Source organism: Giraffa tippelskirchi, chromosome 10 (assembly GCF_054371585.1).
Source record: "Giraffa tippelskirchi isolate mGirTip1 chromosome 10, T2T-mGirTip1v1.2.pri, whole genome shotgun sequence".
Classification (NCBI taxonomy): domain Eukaryota; kingdom Metazoa; phylum Chordata; class Mammalia; order Artiodactyla; family Giraffidae; genus Giraffa; species Giraffa tippelskirchi.
In genome coordinates this window covers 131689803-131710510 of record NC_137284.1, presented here as the reverse complement: position 1 = coordinate 131710510, position 20708 = coordinate 131689803, and the positions used below count along the sequence as shown (strand labels likewise).

At 37.3% G+C, this 20708-nt stretch overlaps 1 protein-coding gene across 10 annotated transcripts in view; it reads left to right on the top strand.

The window, feature by feature from the left end:
• Positions 1–20708, top strand: part of IQUB (IQ motif and ubiquitin domain containing) — a 280882-nt gene that overhangs the window by 113908 nt on the left and 146266 nt on the right. For 9 of the 10 annotated variants that reach the window (XR_014066711.1, XR_014066706.1, XR_014066708.1 and 6 more), the window contains exons 13-14: positions 12247–12357; positions 18667–18804. Coding sequence is in view for 1 of the 10 variants with exons in the window: in XM_081534096.1 (XP_081390222.1) it covers positions 18667–18771 (105 nt within the window). In the remaining 9 variants the exon portion in view is untranslated. The remainder of the gene's footprint in view (positions 1–12246; positions 12358–18666; positions 18805–20708) is intronic. The other variant, XM_081534096.1, reaches the window with a different exon arrangement.

Sequence of the window (20708 nt, the reverse complement as noted above, 5' to 3'; positions counted from 1 at the left end):
AAGAATCCACTTACAATGCAGGAGACATGAGTTTGATTCCTGGGTCAGGAAGCAAGAGAATCGGACACGACTGAGTGACTGAACAACAAAGCTGTAAAGGAGAGTCCATCCTTTGTTGCACCTGATTGTCTCCTTGATGGAACTACAAAATTTGCTGAGTTCTCCAATCAGTCTTTGATCTATTTACCAGTTTTGAATTACTGTTGAACAAATTGGCTTGGAATTGAATTTTTTAGCCTCAGGGAGAAACTAAAAGAAGGACCTACATGCTGTTATTTGTTGTACCAAGATCAGTACACGTATTTAGCATGCAATCAATATTTGTTGAATGAATATATATTTTTACTTTTATGACAATATTTATTTTTATACAAGTTTACTGTATTAACAGTTTATCTCACTGTGTTATTGAAATTTCTACTTAAAATTATTTAAAATAGAGAACTTTTAGCATAGGGGGATTGCTAAAGATTGGAAGAGATTTGTTTAAACATACTTTGATTTAGCTGAGTACATTTGAAAAGATGTTTATAGGCTCATGAATAGTTTTTCAGTGAAGTCTAAGTTGGGGGTATCTCTTAATAAGAATTCAGAACACAAAAATGAAATGTTTAGAGAGTTGGCATTTTGTCTCATTTGTTGGCATTTAGATTTTTAAACTGATGCTAGGTGTGTTCTCAGATTTGCTATAACCTGAGGACTCAGGTTAACTCCCTGACACATCTGTCAAGGTCCACAGACACTGGCTTCCACCTCTTTCAGGAGGCTCTCCTTCTCCATGTTGCATATATGAGGCTGGCTTGTGTCTCTGACAGAACTAAACCTCCCTATGTTGTGAATAATTGGAGAAGGCAAACTGTATCAAATTGACGCAAGTTTCTTGTACTTGCTTTCTTTGGCATAGGTTTAAATCATGACGCAGTTATTTTCAACCCCGGTCTATCATTTTTTTCATTTTACAAGGATACATCTTCCTTCAGCTTCCGTCTAGTATATGATTACCTTGATTACCTTGAAACACATGATGCTGCTATACATTTACAAACCCATTTCTAATCTTCATAATATCCTGGCAAGTTTGGTATTAGTGTGCTGTTTTTATGGGCTTCCCAGGTGGCTCAGTGATAAAGAATCTGCCTACAAATGTAAGAGATGTGGGTTCGATCCCTGGGTTGGGAAGATCCCCTGGTGGAGGAAATGGCAACCCACTTCAGTATTCTTGCTGGAAAATCTCATTGACAGAGGAGCCTGGCAGGCTATGTAGTCCATGGAGTTGCAAAGAGTCAGACACGACTGAAGCAACCGAGCATGCAAGAACAGGTCCTATATTATAGATGAGAAAATGAGGTTTAAAGAAGCTTACAAGCAAATTGAAACTGTAGAATTGGGATCTTTGTTTTATTCCAAAACCATGTTGTTTCCAGTATTCCCTGCAAGCATGCTACATCCTAAATGAAGAGTTGATGACTGTCTTGATAGCACACCGTCTTCCACTCTTGGCTTCCAAACCATCCTGCTTGTCCATTTAGATTAACCACTATGAGAAGAAGACTCTTTCCTATGTGGGTCCTAAGTTCACTCACACTTGACTCTTAAACTTGTTCTCTTTAATAAAAATAAATAAATAAATAAAGCTGATGATTCAGCCACCTCAAAGAGGCATGTATTCTGGAATAGAATCAACTTTGGGTTTCAAATTCTGAGCAGCAGTTCCATCTTCTATGGGAATATTAGGTTCATAGGCCACGTAAACTTATAATTTTGAACCCAAGAATCAGGAAGCATGTAGTTCCTAGCAATAATGGGCACGAGCTGGCCTTTCTCCCTCCCCTTTTTCCCGTGACAGAGGGAGCCCTGCATGAGCGCATGAGGAGAACGGTGCTCTCTAGAAGGACTTGTTTCCAAAAGGAAAAAGGGTGGAGTCGAGTTAAGCCTGGGTTGTTCCTCCAAATCTACATTCATATAAACCATTGAATCTGCATAGGGGGTACAGTGTGTTAAGGCACAAAGAGAGACAATTGTTACTCTAATTGAGTTTCCTCTTGTCATGAGGAGAGAAGAAACTTTCTTACAATAAGGAGGCTGACATAAGAGCTTCAGGGCAACCATATATAATCTCTCATTCAAGCTTTGCTTCTGAGGCCACCGCCTGCCCTCCTCCTAGCTCACTCCCCTTGATAACTTGACTTCATAGGAGGATTCTCATAGCATCCATCTTACTTCTATCAGTGCTTTCCTTACACTATATTGCATTATATTGTAATTGCTCCTTAACTGATTGTCTCCTCAACTTTTTTAATGACTGGGACTGCAGCATATTTTGTTTTAAAAAATTTAATGTCTTATGTGTCAAAATAAAATGCTTGGTGTCTAGAGTATGTTTAATTAATGTCCTTTGAATAGATGAATCTATTAACAAATGAAAACATGAAACCTTTGACTATGTGGATCATAACAAACTGTGGAAAATTCTTAGAGATGGGAATACCAGACTACTTTACCTGCCTCCTGAGAAATCTGTATGCAGGTCAAGAAGCAACAGATAGAACTGGACATGGAACAACAGACTGGTTCCAAATAAGAAAAGGAATACATCAAGGCTATATATTGTCATCCTGCTTATTTAACTCATACACAGAGTACATCATGAGAAATGCTAGACTGGAAGAAGCACAAGATGGAATCAAGATTGCCGGGAGAAATATCAATAACCTCAGATATGCAGATGACACCACCCTTATGGCAGAAAGTGAAGAAGAACTAAAGCACCTCTTGATGAAAGTGAAAGAGGAGAGTGAAAAAGTTGGCTTAAAACTCAACATTCAGAAAACTAAGATCATGGCATCTAGTCCCATCACTTCTTGGCAAATAGATGGGGAAACAATGGAAAAAGGGACAGACTTTATTTTTTTTGGACTCCAAAATCACTGCAGATGGTGACTGCAGCCATGAAATTAAAAGACGCTTACTCCTTGGAAGAAGAGCTATGAACAACCTAGACAGTATAGTAAGAAGCAGAGACATTACTTTTCCAACAAAGGGCCATCTAGTCAAGGTTAAGGTTTTCTCAGTAGTCATGTATGGATGTGAGAGTTGACTATGAAGAAAGCCGAACGCCGAAGAATTGATTCTTTTAAACTGTGGTGTTGGAGAAGACTCTTGAGAGTCCTTTGGACTGCAAGAAGATCCAACCAGTCCATCCTAAAGGAAATCAGTCCTGAATATTCATTGGAAGGACTGATGTTGAAGCTGAAACTCCAATACTTTGGCCACCTGATATGAACAACTGACTCCTTGGAAAAGACCCTGATGCTGGGAAAGATTGAAGGCAGGAGGAGAAGGGGACGATAGAGGATAAGATGGTTGGATGGCATCACCGACTCAATGGACATGAGTTTGAGCAAGCTCTGGGAGTTGGTGATGAACAGGGAAGCCTGGCATGCTGCAGTTCATGGGGTTGCAAAGAGTCAGACATGACTGAGTGACTGAACTGACCTGAATAGATGAATTTATTAATAAATGAAAACATGATTCCTTTCTCTTGCTAAAAGTGTACTGCATCCATTTGAGGATTCAGAAAGTAGTATTAAAAAGTTTAATGGGTCTATCTCTTTTCTATAATTCTGTTAGACATTTTAGTCTTTATCTTCCCCTTTTCACAAACTGATGTGAGAGGATAAATACACTAGCATTTTAAATGAATTGGGACTTCTCAGATAGAGCTCTAGCTTAAGTTTTACTATTCACTAAAAATGCATCTGCTAAACCTGAGTTAGAGAGGAAAGTAGACAGTCAAGAATGATTTTAACCCTGGAAGTGTTACCCAAGTCAAAGATCATAACTGCAGTGTATCTTAGAGCCTAAGAAATCTGAAGCCAAGTATTCACTCACCTTTGACTTTCAGGCATTGAGGCATGGTGGAAAGAATACCAAAGAGCTGTGAGAACTTAATGGTTCTATAGGGAGATTGTTGAGAAGAATTGCAATTTCTATATTCAAAACGTCTCCCATCAGACCACTTTGTGGTTGCCATTCCAAATGTATCTGCAAACCTTAAAGACTTTGAGCCACTTTCTTGTGTTAGTCTAAACTAGTCGTCACTGCGTGCATGCACGTTCAATTGTTCAGTCGTGTCCGACTCTTTGTGACCCCATGGACTGCAGCCTGCCAGGCTCCACTGTCCATGGTATATGTTAGGCAAGAATACTGAAGTGGATTGCCATTTCCTACTCCAGGGGATCTTCCCCACCCAAGGACCAAACCCAGGTCTCCTGTGTCTCCAGCATTGGCAGGCAGATTCTTTATCACTAAACCACCTGGGAAGCCTCCCACACACACCTGACAGTCTTCACTACCTTTTTATAATTCTAGTCCAGTTGTCATCAACACTAATTCTGCCTTTTGTTTGCTATGCTGCTGACAATCTCCTCTCCTCTGTCTGGAGGTGCAGCGGGAGATGGCGCAGGTAGGGGGCTACTGAAAGTTTCAACCCTTTAATCAGATGCTTGGTTCTACTGGCAACCAACCCCCATCCTAAACACTTTCCAAGAGTCACCTCCTTAGCATGAGAAAATACACTTTTATGTTCTCATCACTTATAAATTCCATGTATCCTAGGAGCTCCATGCCAGAAACAGGGATGAAGATCAGATATACATTTTTTCATATTGTCAGAAACCAAACTCTGCACACCAAAGAGAACAAAGCTGAAAGATGAGTTTATTACAAGGGTTTCAATCTAGAAACTCAAGGCTGAGTTTTGAGTTGCTCATAGACCAAGCATTTTTTATGTGATAAATTGGAAGTTATTTATCTTTTTCAACTGGTTGATTGCCTGTGGTCTTCTTCCTTATTTGGATCAGGGTAATTGAGTTAGAGAAACAAGGAAGTCTAGACATGCTGTGAACAGACTTGATGTTTAGGGATTGGTGATGTCCTCTTCTGGTTTCTAAAGCGAGCTTTAAATTCCCTCAACTGATGTTAGGTAATGTTAAGTTTTATCTTTTTTAATGCACTTGCGTTGGCCAACTCCATTTTGTCCTCAACATAACTGACTCCATTTTAGTTTAGTTCTACACTGTAAATCACAATATCACAGCCTACTATTATATTTAGGGAATTAATTGCAGAGGAAGAGATTAGAAACCATTAAAGATTCTGTTGCAAGAGTCCTGAAAAGAAACGTTAAGGGCTTGAAGCAGAATAGATATGAAGACATAGTGAATACAAGAAACACCTTAGAAGCAGAATGTTAGATTTAAGTGATCAATTATTGAATTGAAAATGAAAGTGAAAGTGTTAGTCGCTCAATCATGTCTGACCCTGTGCGACTCCATGGACTATAGCCCACCAGGTTCCTCTGTCCATGGAATTTTCCCAGGCAAAAATACTGCAGTGGGTTACTATTTCCTTCTCCAGGGGATCTTCCCAACCCAGGGATCAAACCTGGGTCTCCTGCACTGCAGGCAGATTCTTTACCATCTGAACCACCAGGGAATTGAGTATAGTTGGGTGGAAAAAGATCACCCTGATGTTTTAAATTTGAGAGAGCTGAAGGGTAAAAATGGCAAAGATCAAGAAGGATTGATGATGGAGTAGTGAAGCAAGCTTGGAGAGAGATGGTAAACTTTGTTGGGACTTTCTTAAGATATGGTACCTATGAAACATGCAAAGGAGATATACAGGAAGCAGTAGGGATTGGGGAGTGGAACTCAGGAGACTGGTGGGTGAAGCCTGAGTTATAAATTTAGGAATCATCAGAAATAGATGGAAATAAGGAAACAGGGACTGCAAGTAAGAAAAAGAGCTAAGGACAGATTCCTGAGAAATATAATGGAGGCTTGAGGCAGGACAGAATTGAGAATAAAGAGGAAATCATCTCTATTTTTATCTCTTTTTGAATAAGGGCACAAATATCAAATATTCCTGTCTCCCTGATGACAGCTTTTGCATTTTCATTAGAAACTGGAAAAACATGAATTTTTCATACCATGCTACAAAAAATAGAAATTTTATTCTTGACCTCTGCTGTTTTCACATCTACGTGTAGAACCTGCATATCAAAGTGCTCAATTTTAGAATCTGTAGTGCAGTGGCTAAGGGCACTGGTTCCTAGTCAGAACTCTGCTTTCAAATCCCAATTTTGCTAGTTATCTATCTGGGTGCCAGGCAAAGTTATTCAGTTTATTGCACGGAATTTTTTGCAACTTCAAAATGAAGATATAGAATGCTTCATGAAACACTAGGCATTATGTCTGGTTCTTTGTAAGCATTAAATGTAATTCTTAATGTTATTCCTACTATAGGGAAACATAACATTCAGAATAAACTTTTAATTCTTTCCCCTTCTTAAACAGAATGTCCATGGAGTTAAGTAAGTTTTGAATCTGGTTTCAATCATTTAGAGAATGATGGGCAATGCAGTGTGAATTTCAGTTCATTTAATGACATTTAAAAATCATTCTATCCATGAGTACATTTCTACAAAAATATTAAAGGAAATGTTTTGTCTAAAATTTCTCTCTAAAAGTTCATAGTGTATTGTAGAAAAAGGACACATTAGACATAAGCTGAAATATATTGTTATATAATGAACACTTCAATAGAGTCAGTTTTTTTTTAAACTAGACATCTTCAAAGAAGTGGTTTGACTATTATGTCTCTATAGATAAATTCTTTTCTGAGAACCATAGTCACCACATTAACTATATGTGTTTTATTATCTTCAGAGTAAATCTTCCTCTTTGAGAATGACTAAATGAGCATAATTGCTAGTTTATTGTAGTTGATTAAGGAAACATCAGCCTTCATTTCACAAAGGACACACAGCAAAACATGAGCAGAACTTGTCTTTATCCCCAGCTTTCACACAGACTTCCAACAATATATTCTTACTTTGTTAACACACAGTAGGTTAGTTTTGTTTGTTTTGCTTTTACAATTTTATAGATTGGGAAGACCATTCTCTTTAATAATCAGAGCTGTCCTTCTAAACTGGATGACAGTTTTTTTTTTCTGAAGTTATCATTTTATTATCTATTCTCCTAGACTTTTTTTTAATTGAAGGAAGGTTGCTTTACAACGTTGTATTGGTCTCTGCCATACAACAATGCAAATCAGACATAATTACACATCTATTACCTCCCTCTTGAGCCTCCCTTCCCACCCCCCAACTCCCTCCTTTGCATTATCACAGAGCACCAGGCTGGGATCCCTGTTTTATATAGCAACTTGTCACCAGCTATCTACTTTACACATTGTGGTATATATATGTTGAGACAAACTTAGAGCCTGTTATATAGAGTGAAGTAAGTCAGAAAGAGAAAAACAAATATAGTATATAAACGACATATATGGATAATGGTTTTGTCTTTTTAAAAAGATATTAACAGCTCATGCAACAAAGGCAAGAAATTTCATAAGATATTTAACATGTTAATTCTCTTTAGTATGGTTATATTCCAGTGAGTTTTAAAAATAATAATTTTTTGTTGAATTTTAAAAATTATAGTTGACTGACAAATGAAATCTCAGCAGACACTTTGATTGATGGAGAATAAAAAGATTTGAATTTCATTTTGAAATAATTTTTCTTTGCAATTTTTATTCAAACCGATCTTCTAACATTTTTCTTAGGATACATAACAAACTAAAAATATGACCCACTCTAAGACCCCCAATTCCAAACATAAGTTCACTAAAATTTTTACTTGTTTTATTTCTATCAAATTTAGGACTTAATTTTAAGGCTTGTCAAAATAACACCAGTCTTACTTCTGGGTGAATGAAGGCAAAAAGATTAATTCTGAAAGTTGAGATTTTTACTGTGACTTAATATAAGAAGCTCTTTTATAGTTGATGCCTTCACATATATCTAATGTGTCACATATTCAAAAGACTATTTCACTGAGGAAAATGTCTGCTTGGTCCAACAGCTTCATTTCAAGATTGCTGACACACCAGTTGGCATTTAAGGGAGATACCCAGAGTCAGATCGCTTCTTCTGTCTTGGTTCTTGGGTAAAATCCTTCATTTTGATGTAGCTGAAATTCAGTGTACTTCTTTAGGCTTACTGGCTGAGGGACCAGCAGCCCACCTGAGACTTTTGGCTCTTGGGTCAAAAATCACCACTGTTTTGGCAGAGAGGACACTCATCTCATTACTAACTCTCCAAATGTTTATCTATGGATGAGCATCCACAAAGGCTCCAGCTTACGTGTGTCTTTAACTCAGTCTTTCCTCACTCTTGCTGGTCACTTCTCTAGGCCACTGACAAAGCATCAGAGCAGAGGCCTGAATGCCTTTCACTGTTTATGGGAAGTTGGAAGCTGAATCTCTATTACCATACCTAGCTGAGGCAATGGCTCTTTTCTATCAAGGGCATGTATCACCTCATAACTGTAGCTTTAGCTGTTTAATCTGTTTAATAAAAGTGTTGTGAGAACAAAATAAGTGAGAATGTCAGGAAGTAGGGTGGGGAACATACATATGGAGGCACTTGTAGAGAAGAGACCCAGAAGGGAGATTTAACCTTTTCTAACTTTCCGTTCCCCTAAGCTTATATATATTAGCAATACTTATGTGATTTGTTGAGTTCCTTCAAGTAATGCCTGGTACTTGCATTATTTTATGCTCCTTGACCATCCTATGAACACAGAATGTTATTATCTTGTTAGTAGATGAGGAATTTGAGGCTTAGGAGGTTCAAGTAACTTGCTATGGTGACACGGCTAATAAGTGATGAAGCCACACTGGCTCTCACCCACTCACTGGAGAGTTAACCCGGAACTGTTCTGCTGAGATGCTGCAAATGTAGATCATGTGATGGGAAGGGCACTCTTGGTGCTGTGTAAACGGCAGCCCTTCCACTCTGTTCTATTGCCGTGGGCAAAGGAAAGGGTAAACTTAAACTTAAGGTTCATTTTGTTCTCTGCTGCACGACCTTGGACTGTAAGCGGCCTCTGTTATTGATGCTCTAAGGCCATTGAAGGATAGGCAGCACTGGGGAAGCGAAGATCATTTCACACTTTTGTTGCTTCTGTTTAGTGCAAGTCTGAGTTTTATAGGGCAGTGCCAGATTGATTTATATTCTTTCCGGTAATATGTAAAAGGAAGCAAATTTTTATTTGAAAAGGAAAGATTCTTACAGTCTGTAGGAAATGAATGGGATTTGAAAAAAGGTTAATTTTTTTCTCTTTTGACATTTTCTGTTATGCTGACATTTTCTGCAGTGTTTGGTTGGGAGCAAGACCTTTTCTATTTTGCTTTGTTTATGTTTGTCTTAAATCAAGCTCTTTTGTTTGAAACTATTTCTATTTTTCTTTTTTTTGCTTTGTGGGAGTATGTCTCTCCAAGAAAATACTAAATTGCTTTTATTTGGTTCAAGTTTAAATTATAGTTGTTGAAAAGATTTATGCTATTTTTCTTTGTTTAAAAAATTTACACTGGAAATATATGTATCCCAGAAAAAAAAAAATGGTTTCCCTGGTTTAAAGGATGTTAAGTATTTAGATTCTGAAAAACAATTATATGAACCCTAAAATCATGTTTACGCAGCCCATGTGGTCTTGTTGGTTTTGAGAGGTGCACATGGGGCACACTCCATTGTTCATTTGTGTCTGACTCTTCGTGACTCCACTGACTGTAACTCACCAGTCTCCTCTGTCCATGAGATTTTCTAGGTAAGAATACTGGAGTGGGTTGCTGTTTCCTCCTCCAGGGGATCTTCCCATCTCAGGGATCAAACTGGCCTCTGCTGAGTTTCCTGCATTGGGTAGATTCTTTACCACTGAGTCACATGGGAAGCCTAATTTTGATAGGTAAGATGGATAATTTAGGCCAAAGTTCTCCTTTGGTATAAAGAAACATTGACACAACATATCACCAAGGAGCTCAAGTGAAGGCATCTCAACTTAGACCGCCAGACTAGCATGCCCCATTTCAGAGGATTCCTTCATTAGTAAGTTAATCTCATGAGGACTAATAAAGCCCTTTATAATACTAATAAAAATTACACAATTTTTCTTGTTTAAGAGCCAGACAATTTTAAGAATTGAAGGGTCTACTAGCTATTTTCTGTCTTCCCAATATAAATCAATCTCCCCTTTTAGTTAGATTTTTTTGTTCTGTCTTTTAAAAATGATATTCTGCATATTACATTTGAGAAAATTTTCTGTGTGGTTGTCCCCTTGCATAAAGCTGTTGGTACCTGCTTTGGTTTCCTGGTCCTGCCATAATAAAGTACTACAAGCAGAGTGGCTTCAAACAACAAAAATTTACTCTGTCACAGTTGAGGAATCTAGAATTCCACAGTTGAAGTGTTCACCTGGCTGATTTCTTCTAGAGGCTCTGAGAAAGTGTCTTTCTCAAACTCTTCTCTTTGCTTCTGGTGCAGGCATGCATGCGAAGTTGCTTCAGTCATGTCTGACCCTGTGTGACCCAATGGACTGTAGCTTGCTAGGCTTCTCTGTCCATGGGATTCTCCAGGCAAGAATACTGGAGTGGGTTGCTATGCCCTTCTCCAGGGGATCTTCCCAACCCAGAGATTCACCCGGATCTCCCGCTTGCAGGAAGATTCTTCACCATCTGAGCCACTATCCTTGGTGTTTCATGCCTTGTAGACACATAGTTCCCATCTCTGCCTCCATTTTCTTTCTTTTTTTTTATTTTATTTTATTTTATTTTTTTTATAAATTTATTTTAGTTGGGGGCTAATTACTTTACAATATTGTAATAGTTTTTGCCATACATTGACATGAATCAGCCATGGGTTTACATGTGTTCCCCTTTCTGGACCCCCCACCCACCTCCCTCCCCATCCCATCCTTCTGGATCATCCCATTGCCCCGGCCCTGAGCCCTTGTCACATGCTTCGAACATGGAATGGTGTTCTGTTTCACATATGATAATATACATGTTTCAATGCTATTCTTCTGCCTCCATTTTCATACAACTTTCTTCCCTGTCTGTATTTTTGTCCAGATTTTCCTCTTATAAGGAGGAAATTCGATTAAAACTCATTCTAATTCCATATTTCCTCCTTTTAACATGATCATATCTGCAAAGATACCATTTTCAAATAAAGTCACATTCACAGATACTGGGATTGGGACATCAACATACCATTTTGAGGGGGGCACAATTGCACAATTCACCCTACACTGGCACCACTATGACACATTGGAAGTGTTGCACTAGGGTAAAGTCCAGGCTTGAGTGGACAGTCAATGAAATGCCATTTGTGCATTGCTTCCATTTTTGCAAATCTTAAAAGACTGGTCAGAATATTTTATTTCTCTGGAATATTGACTTGAAAAGATTCAGCTGCAGATCAATGCATGAAAATCTCATAGATCATATGATGGCTTGTGTTGTTGATATTTGCAGTGATATAATTTAAAAATTGGTATTTTTGGTGTTCTAGTTTGTAGCCATAGAGAAAATGAGCCAGGATATATGAATGGAGAACACACTCTAACATGAAGTGAGAACATAAAAGCACTAGATGTACAGATTTATGATCCTAAAAGACATTTCCAGATAGTAGTTTTTTCTGCTATGTTAGCAATTGTGCTGATGAAATAAGTAAATGTATCCATAATTAGAGCTTAAATTACCTCTGCAAAAGAAATAGGATTTCTTAAAGTTCCATGAAAAAAATCCAGATGTTAGCAAACAGTGAAGTAAACTCTAATCTGAAATGACAATTAGGGAAATTTTTCTTCGATCTAATCTAACTAATATGGTAAAAGCAAATATTTCTTGTTACCAGTGATCATATTCCTGGGCACGAAGAAACACGGTACCTTCCATTACTCCTTCATGTACCAATCATTTCAAACCTGATGCATGCCAACTCACAGGGCACTGCACTCGTATAAAGGGGCTCACCATGGACTGACTTTAGCCCAGTTCAGTGACAACTTTCAATGGCTAAACCTTTCTTTTTCTTTTTTTGTAAAGAGAGACTTATACCTACAAATATTAACTCAACTTTCAATAGTAATTCCAGTTTACTTTAAAATTTCCTCACACAGATAGTCAGGATATGTGAATCTATATCTTTGTACTCACCTGGCTTCATTAAAAAATCCTTAGCCATCACTTTTAGCAGAGTGTTAACAGTGAAGGGTTTCACTATTCATCCAGGGTAATTCTTACACTCGACAATTGTCACTGATGTAATGGCATTTCTACTTAAGCAATAGAAAGCTTGTTTCCTATAAATTCGTGTCCCTTCATTGACAGCTTATGGTGAATGATGTCGGATTCACGATCTCCAAAGAAGAAGATTTAACTTCGGGACCAGGGACCAGGCTTGATCACTCAAGAGCTTTTGTGTAGCAGAGTTTTACTAAGGTATGAAGAGGAACAGAGAAGCTTCTGACATAGACATCAGAAGGGGGACAGAGAGTGCCTCCTTCGCTAGTCTTAGCAAGCGAACTATATACTTTTTCAATTGATTGTTACAGTAAATCAAAAGAATGTCTCAAGGCCGTAAAGGTCTTAACAGATCCACTCCCACAATATACCTTTTAAGATAATGGGATTAGAACTAACAATAGAAAGATCTTACCAGACCCACTCCCACAATATACATTTTAAGATGATAGAATTAGTCAGAAGGTTCTTAAGAAGGAGAAACTGAGCAGGATATTGAGGAGGAGAAGGGGACGACAGAGGATGAGATGGTTGGATGGCATCACCGACTCAATGGACATGAGCTTGAGTAAACTCTGGGAGTTTGTGATGGACAGCGAGGCCAGGTGTGCTGCAGCCCACGAGGTCACAAAGAGTCAGACATGACTGAGTGACTGAACTGAACTGAACAGGATATATTGTTGTTATATAATCATTGGTACAGAGTTTAAGGAAAATCATATCCTTGAGCAAGATGAGTTGTTTTGTTGTGTAATCAATAGCTCTGGGCGTAAAGAAAAAAAAAATGTTTTATGTGAGTAAGATGAAGGAATGTAGAAAATAATTTGTTCTTTTCTCCTTCTTAAGCTCCTCAGACCCCTTTCTCCTCCTTGGGCACCCCGGACTTCTTATCAACCTGCCTAAGAATTAACTCTCTCATTCATGTAAAAACATATAGCAGTGCACATCAAAAAGTACTAAGTTAAACTTGATTACCCAAGGAATATTTCACAAAAAGGTTTTTCTCCACTCCATTGCTTTAAGAAACGTCCTGATTTTTCGGCCAAAGATGCCTCCACAAATTTCATAATTTGCTTAGGGTATAGGAATACCTATAGACTTCAAGGTTCAAAAAAATGTTATTTTAAAAAGCAAGTTTTATGTTTATTTATTCATGATCTAATTTTCTATAGATGGTATAAAGAACTATATTTAAAGAATTAAAAATAATATTCCTTTTCTAACAAAAGTCATCATGCAACCATTGTAGAAAAATTTAAATATATGTATAAACAAAATAAAGAAAATAAAATCTGCTCTAATAAACCTGTGATGAATGTCCTTTTGCTGAAATACTTTTATCCATTTTGAGTTATTTCTTCAGAATAAATTCTCAGTATGTATAAAGTCTCAAGTATATTATACATGTTTAAAACTATTTATTGATACTTGACTAAAAGTGAAAGTTGCCCAGTCGTGTCTGACTCTTTGCAACCCAGGCCAGAAATCTCCAGGCCAGAATACTGAACTGAGTAGACTTTCTCTTCTCCAGGGGATGTTCCCAAACTAGGGATTGAACCCAGGTCTTCTGCATTGCAGGCGGATTCTTTACCAACTGAGCTATCAGGGAAGCCCCGATACATGACTATCATGAATGAATCAAATGCAGTTTTTCTTTAACAAGCAGCCTAAATTGTTAAGATAAGGAATAAAGCCAAAGCATGAAAAAAATCACAAGGGTAACTTACTCCTAAAAATATTAGCCAGGAAAAAATAAAATAAGCAAACCCAACCCTCTAAGTACTGTTAACTTTTCTTACTATGATTATCTTCAAACACCATAAGGGCTAAGATTTTTGTTAGTTTTGTTCACTGCTTAATTCTTGTTCCCAAAACAATATCACCATATGCTAACATTAAAAAATAGTTTGTTGAATGAGTTAATCAGGAAAATATAATAAAACTATGATTTGTATGCAGTTTATAGCCCTTTTTAGCAGCATAAGCTCAAATAATCAAAAAGTATTCAGTAGCTTTTGTATTTGAATGCCACAGATATTTTCCTCTAGTTTACATGTAAAGAAACCAGGAGTCATAAGTACTAGTCTCTGGTTTTTCTTGCTTTGATAGTCCAGCAAAATTAAGAACAGAACTGACACACACAAATGAGAAATGAGTCATGTGCCATGATATTAATTAGCTAAAGATCTCTAAACTTGAGATCTATAATTTGAATATGACTTACTAGGAAATGGTTCTTGAAACAAGCTTAAAGACACTTCATGAAGGGTCTTTACGTGTAATATTACAAATGGGCCTGATTGTTGTGCATTCTGAGTTATTTTGCAAATTGAATGGCTTTCTCATTCAAAACCACTAGATGATTTCTCCATCTAGTAAGCTTCTATGTTTATTTAAATTTTCTGATTAGGTTGGATGAAGATCATTTTTAATAATATCTTCCTTGTGCTCAGCTTCAAATGAATGTTAATTACTTGGAAAATGCCTTTATAGAATTTGTTGAACCAAAAGGCAGCCCTATAGCAGACAATCTCCACTAAGGTTCCCAAAGTCTCATCTTGTGCACATTCAAGCCAATAACCCACCTTCAATCTCTCTGCCGACCGCTGGTAACTTCCATTTAAAAGCCAATCCTTTCAGCAACTTGGAACTTCAATCTCTGCTTCCTTAATGCCTCCTTGAGTCCAAAATAGAAAAGTAACCTCTAAGCAGAGATCTAGGGCTATCATGATGCTCAGCTTGTATGTTTTTCTTTTTGGAGAATCCCAGTGTTGTACTGTTTGTTGTTTAATTCCTGATAATGGTTATTTTACATATTTTCTACAGTTTAATAGTTGTTTATAGCATCAGAGGCAATGATACTTGAACCAGTTTGTTCTGTCAAGTCCAGAAGCAGAAGCCGTATTTAATTTTTACTCTGCTGTCTTCTTTATATTCTTCTTTTTATATTTTTTATTTATACTTGAGCGAATAAAATTATTTTATTATTTTTTTGTGTGTGATTTGAAATTTCTTTCTATTTAAACTAATGGTCATTTTAAAAAAACAAATATTTTTGGCCAATATTTGAACTTGTATTTTTTTAGGGACATCAATAATGAAAATGTATATATAAAATTGCTTCCTCTAAGAATGTGGTCATGAATACATATTAGATAAGAAGCATTGGCATTATCATAATTTAGTGTTATATATTTATGCCTAGAAAAGCTAAAAGGAATGAAATGAAGCTTATTGCATCTAATAATATTAGTTCAATAATTTGGCCAGAAAAACAAGCATCTTCCTGTGCACTAAAACTTCTAAGACTTCTATTGGCTCCTGACAAAGGAGCAACAGTGGCCCTGGGTATAGTCCTTGGTTCCCCTCAACTTTGGCTAAGGCAGTAGCAATAATTGAAGTTCTCCAAAGACTTTCACCTTCACTTTCAAAGAGAGTTAAAACCCTACCAGGATGAAGAGCCCAAGGTTAGGGCTGTAATATATATATCAGTTATATGAACAAAAGGAAACTCATGCTGCTGTGCCTAATAACATCAGGCTGTTACCTCTATGGGTTATGGACTTTGTACTTCATTTTTTTAAGGAAAATAGTTTCTTCAATATTATACTGACTCTAGATTTCACCTCTCTCCTTTGGAGGTGTATGTGTGTGTGTTTAAAGAATTATTTCTTATTAATTATCCTGGAAAATGAGAAAGATTATCTTCTCCTTTCTAAACACTGGTAGAGAAATCTTGGAAGATACTAAGCCTTGGAGAGTTACCTCATTTAATCCTCAAAACAGACATTTGAGGAAGACACTATTATTTTCTCCTTTTTACAGATGGGAAAATAGAGTTTGACAAGTAACTTGGACATATTTACATATCTAGTAAATGAAGTATCCCGTGTTCAAGTCCAGGTACCTGATTTTAAATCCTGTGTTCTTATACACTCTGAATAAGCCAAATAGGTTGAGTTCGTCAATATGTAGAATAAATAATACACAGCCTATAGCACAGACCCAGGGAAAGACAAGCTAATTCCAGAAGTTACCTAGCACACTGGAATTTTATATCCATAAAGTAAGTGGTGGGAGTGTTTCCTAAAGGCAAGGGGAGTCGGACATTCTCCTTTCTGTCTTCCGAAACAATAGGAAATTCCCTCTTTCCAGTTAAAAACTAAGTTAAGGCCATCTATGAGCATTCCTTCCTGGACATGCAAAGTTTAGAAAATAAATACCTGTTGTACTGGGACTAAGGCATCTAACGGTTTTTGTCTAGACAACTTGAGGGAGGATATCTCTTAAGGGGGGTTTTCAAAGTACATAGTGTTTCATGAAAAAAATGAAGAATTGTTGCATATTAAAATGTTTGTGACAGGTGCATTTAAAGTCTTCTCTAACCTCATGCCCCTCAGTGTGTTTACATGATAACTCCCTTGAAGAAATACTTAGTCTGGAGACTATTCTGGAAATCAGAGGTCCCTGATACACTTGGTAACTATAGTTACAGTTGTCTCTCTTTTCCTGGAATGTAAAATAACATATCATCATCTCAGAAGTCATTTTGAAAGCCTTAATGAGATAAACAATCATTTTTCCAGGCAATATTCCTACTGTTGAGTGCTAGTCATAATTTCCTTCTTCTAATGAAAAAAGTGATGTCTAGCTGTGAAGCAGAGGCGAGATGTGAATGCTAACATCTTACAATTTTGAGAAGAAATCAATTTAAAAAATTATTCCATAGGAAAATGATTTTCTCTCTCCATTAAAATAAAATAACTAATTTATTTAATTCAAGATTATTCCAAAAGCTGCTTCCAGCTAATGATCATATTGTGTGTTAACTGACTAATCCCTACAGACTTGGCAAAACATTAGCTGATTTTTTAAAAACGTTTACCAAAAATTGAAATGATCTTCCCAACTGAGAGAAGCAAATTGTAATGAAAGAGATGGGAAATTAATCTCATGGTGAATCACACCCTCACTACCCTCATGTCTCTCGTGGGAAAGGACTCTCCTCTAACGGAGCAGAAGAGGGTAACACATCCTCTTGTCTCTCTAGTTATTTGCGAGAAAGTGTTTATGAGGAGATTAGAATTTTACTCCTTTAATTATACTAAAAAGCATAGCTTTAATACCAGAGATACACCTCACTAAACATCCTTTAAAATTGATTTGTCAATCTTTCCTACTATGGCCAGTGTATTCTATTTTCTCCCAAAGAAAGAGAGGACTTGATATTTCGAGAACAACTCTTCTCCAACTTCTTATCTACGCTCATTGCTGGGGGCTGTGGAAGCTGATTTGTGGGGTCTCGGTGCCATCCTCTCCTTTCATTCTGGTGTGAACACAATGAATTCCAAGAAAACACACTGACCAGGACACAGGAAAGAGTTTGAGTGCACATTTGACTTGTTGAGCAAGATTTTCTCGTTCTGTTCTTATTCATCCCCATTCAGAATTGACTTTTTAATGAATTCTGAACATCTCATCACTTTAGAGGTGCCCCCAACACCAATACTGAAGCTCGAATACTTTGGCCACTTGACATGAAGAGTTGACTTATTGGAGAAGATCCTGATGCTGGGAAAGATTGAAGGCCAAAGGAGAAGGGGGCAGCAGAGGATGAGATGGTTAGATAACATCACTGACTCAATGGACATGAATTGAGCAAATTCCAGGAGATAGGGGAAGACAGAGGAGCCTGGCATGTTACAGTCCATTGTGTTGCAAAGAGTCGGATATGACCTAGCAACTGAACAACAACAACTCCATACACTAGAGGGACTGCTTGATTTTAGCAACATCTTTGAAAAAAATAAATTTTTGATGATTTGGCCAATCATTCTTTCCAGTTTCTTGCCCTGCTTAGAAAATATTCTTTGCCATCTTTGGCTTGACTATATTTAAGTAAATTTGTTTGGTTTTATTTCACTGCTAGAGGAATTGGTAGGGAAGATGTAAGAAAGTGGAACTAACTTTGGAACTTTAAAATAGAACCAAATCAATGGTTCTCAATTATTCCCTTGGCAACCAGCCCCTATCTTTATGTGCTACCCCAAAGTCGCATCCTTAACATAAATACAGTAACGACAAAGGGCTTATTATGAATAAAAGGCACCTATTTCACCTTTGTGGCTCTACAGTGTTTCCAGAAACTGAGGACAAGAGACCAAATATTATAACAAAAGATGCTTCCATTGCTCTTGCCACTCATTCAGGAAATTCCAAAGGTTTGGGGAGCTGTGAACTAGAAACCATGGGTGAAGGTCAAACATACATGAGAAATATATTTTGGTCATCTGAATGTGAAAAACCAAACTCTGCACACTAAGTGAAACAAAGCTGAAAGATGAGTTTATGCCAAGTTTATACCTACAAGCAGGGAAACTCAAAGCTATGGGAGCAGTGAGTTCCCAGCTGTTTACAGACTGAAGGGTTTTTATGGGTTAAATGAGGGAATTATTTGTCTTTTTCACCTCACTGGTTGCCTGATGGCCATCTTTCTTTTTGAATCAGGCCAGCCTACTAAGAGGAAAAAAGAAGGGGAATAAGGAAGTACAGAGATGGTGTGAGCAGACTTGGCACTTGCAGATTGTCTGGCTGTCCTCTGCTGATTTCTGAGAAGAGCTGTCAATTTCCTGCAGTTTATGTCAGGTAAGGTTAAGCTTTGCTTTTCTTTAATGCACCTGTGTCACCAGCTCCTTTTTTTTCCTCCAACATAAGTGACTCTGCTTTAGTTTTGTGTCTATATATATTTCTTGTAAATCACAATGTCATACTCAGCAAGGTATTTGGCCATAATCACAAGTTCTCAAATCTGATCATATTCATATTTGTGGGACTCATATTCTATATACCTTGGGAATGTTTGCTGTTGTTGTTTAGTGCTAAGTTATGTCTGACTCTTTTGTGACCCCCGGGCTGTGGCCCACCAGGCTCTTTTGTCCATGGAATTTTACAGATAAGAATACTGGAGTGGATTGCCATTTCCTTCTCCAGGTGATCTTCCAGACCCAGGAATCGAGCCAGCGTCTCTTGCGTCTCCTGCACTGGCAGGTGGATTCTTTACCACTGAGCCACCTGGGAAGCCTGGACAAATTTGATAGCTTTTAAATAATCTTAAAAGTTTTATTATTCAAGTATAATTTCTTTTCAATGTTGTGTTAGTTTTTTGCTATGCAACTGTGTGAATCAGATATGTTGTATGTATGTATATCCCCTCCTTCTTAAGCCTCCATTCCACCCTCCCCCGCCCACCCATCTAAGTCAACACAGAGCACCAAGCTATACAGCAGCTTCCCACTAGCTAACTGTCTAAATTCAGTCAATGGTTAAATATTAGAAACCCTCCGTCATTCTTTTTTTTTTTATAAATTTATTTATTTTAGTTGGGGGCTAATTACTTTACAATATTGTAATAGTTTTTGCCATACATTGACATGAATCAGCCATGGGTTTACATGTGTTCCCCATCCTGGACCCCCCACCCACCTCCCTCCCCATCCCATCCCTCTGGGTCACCCCATTGCCCCGGCCCTGAGCCCTTGTCACATGCATCGAACATGGAATGGTGTTCTGTTTCACATATGATAATATACATGTTTCAATGCTATTGTCCCAGAACGTCCCACCCTCACCTTCTCCCTCAGAGTCCATAAAATTGTTCTATGCATCTGTGTCTCTTATTCTGTCTCGCATATAGGGTTATCGTTACCATCTTTCAAATTCCATATATATGCATTAGTATACTGTATTGTTTTTCTTTCTGGCGTTCTTAGAGAGGCCTCTGGAGGTCAGGGTTGAGGCATGGTGCTAGGTAAGCTTCCTCAGTAACTATCTTTGCAGACAAAATATGGCAAACACTGATACTTTGAGTTCCCCATCTGGTATCATTCATAAGCTCTAAACTTGTTTACTCACAAAATGTAACTTAACTAACAAGCTAATATACAACATTTTCTGCTGTTGAGTATGTGAATATATATTCAATTTCTACATTTAAGTAAAAGTCTCTATTATTTCTGTTACAATAAAGAAGTTAGGGCCCTAAGATTATTTGGAAAAAAAAATCTATTTAGGCCTTGAAATATGCAAGCACTTGTAAAATAGCATATGTTAAGAATGAAGATACCTCAAGTTTAAGTTAATAGGATCATTTTAAGTTTCGTCACGTTCCTAAAATTTAGGATTGCAATCATTCTCTTAATCCAAAAGCATTTGAAAGCTCTCCAGAAAAAATTAAAATCATTTGGAACAAGGCAGAATAATTTACCATTATTATTGTACTTAATGTTTTTATCGTCTTCAGTTCAGAGGCTGGCAGGCAGCCAAAAGACATGTTCCCCACAATTCCTCCTGAGCATCCTTAGTCAGAATTAAATGACTAGTGAAGATCAGAAACTAGGAACGGGGAAGTTAGAGGAAGATTCTTCTAAGAAGCTCTTTAAAAATTTTTTGAACGACAGTCTTTCCTATTCTCAAGTTATTTACTGCTTTCTTACCCTATTTATTTATTTTAAACCAATGCTCTCAAATATCCTTGAATGTTTTGGAAAATC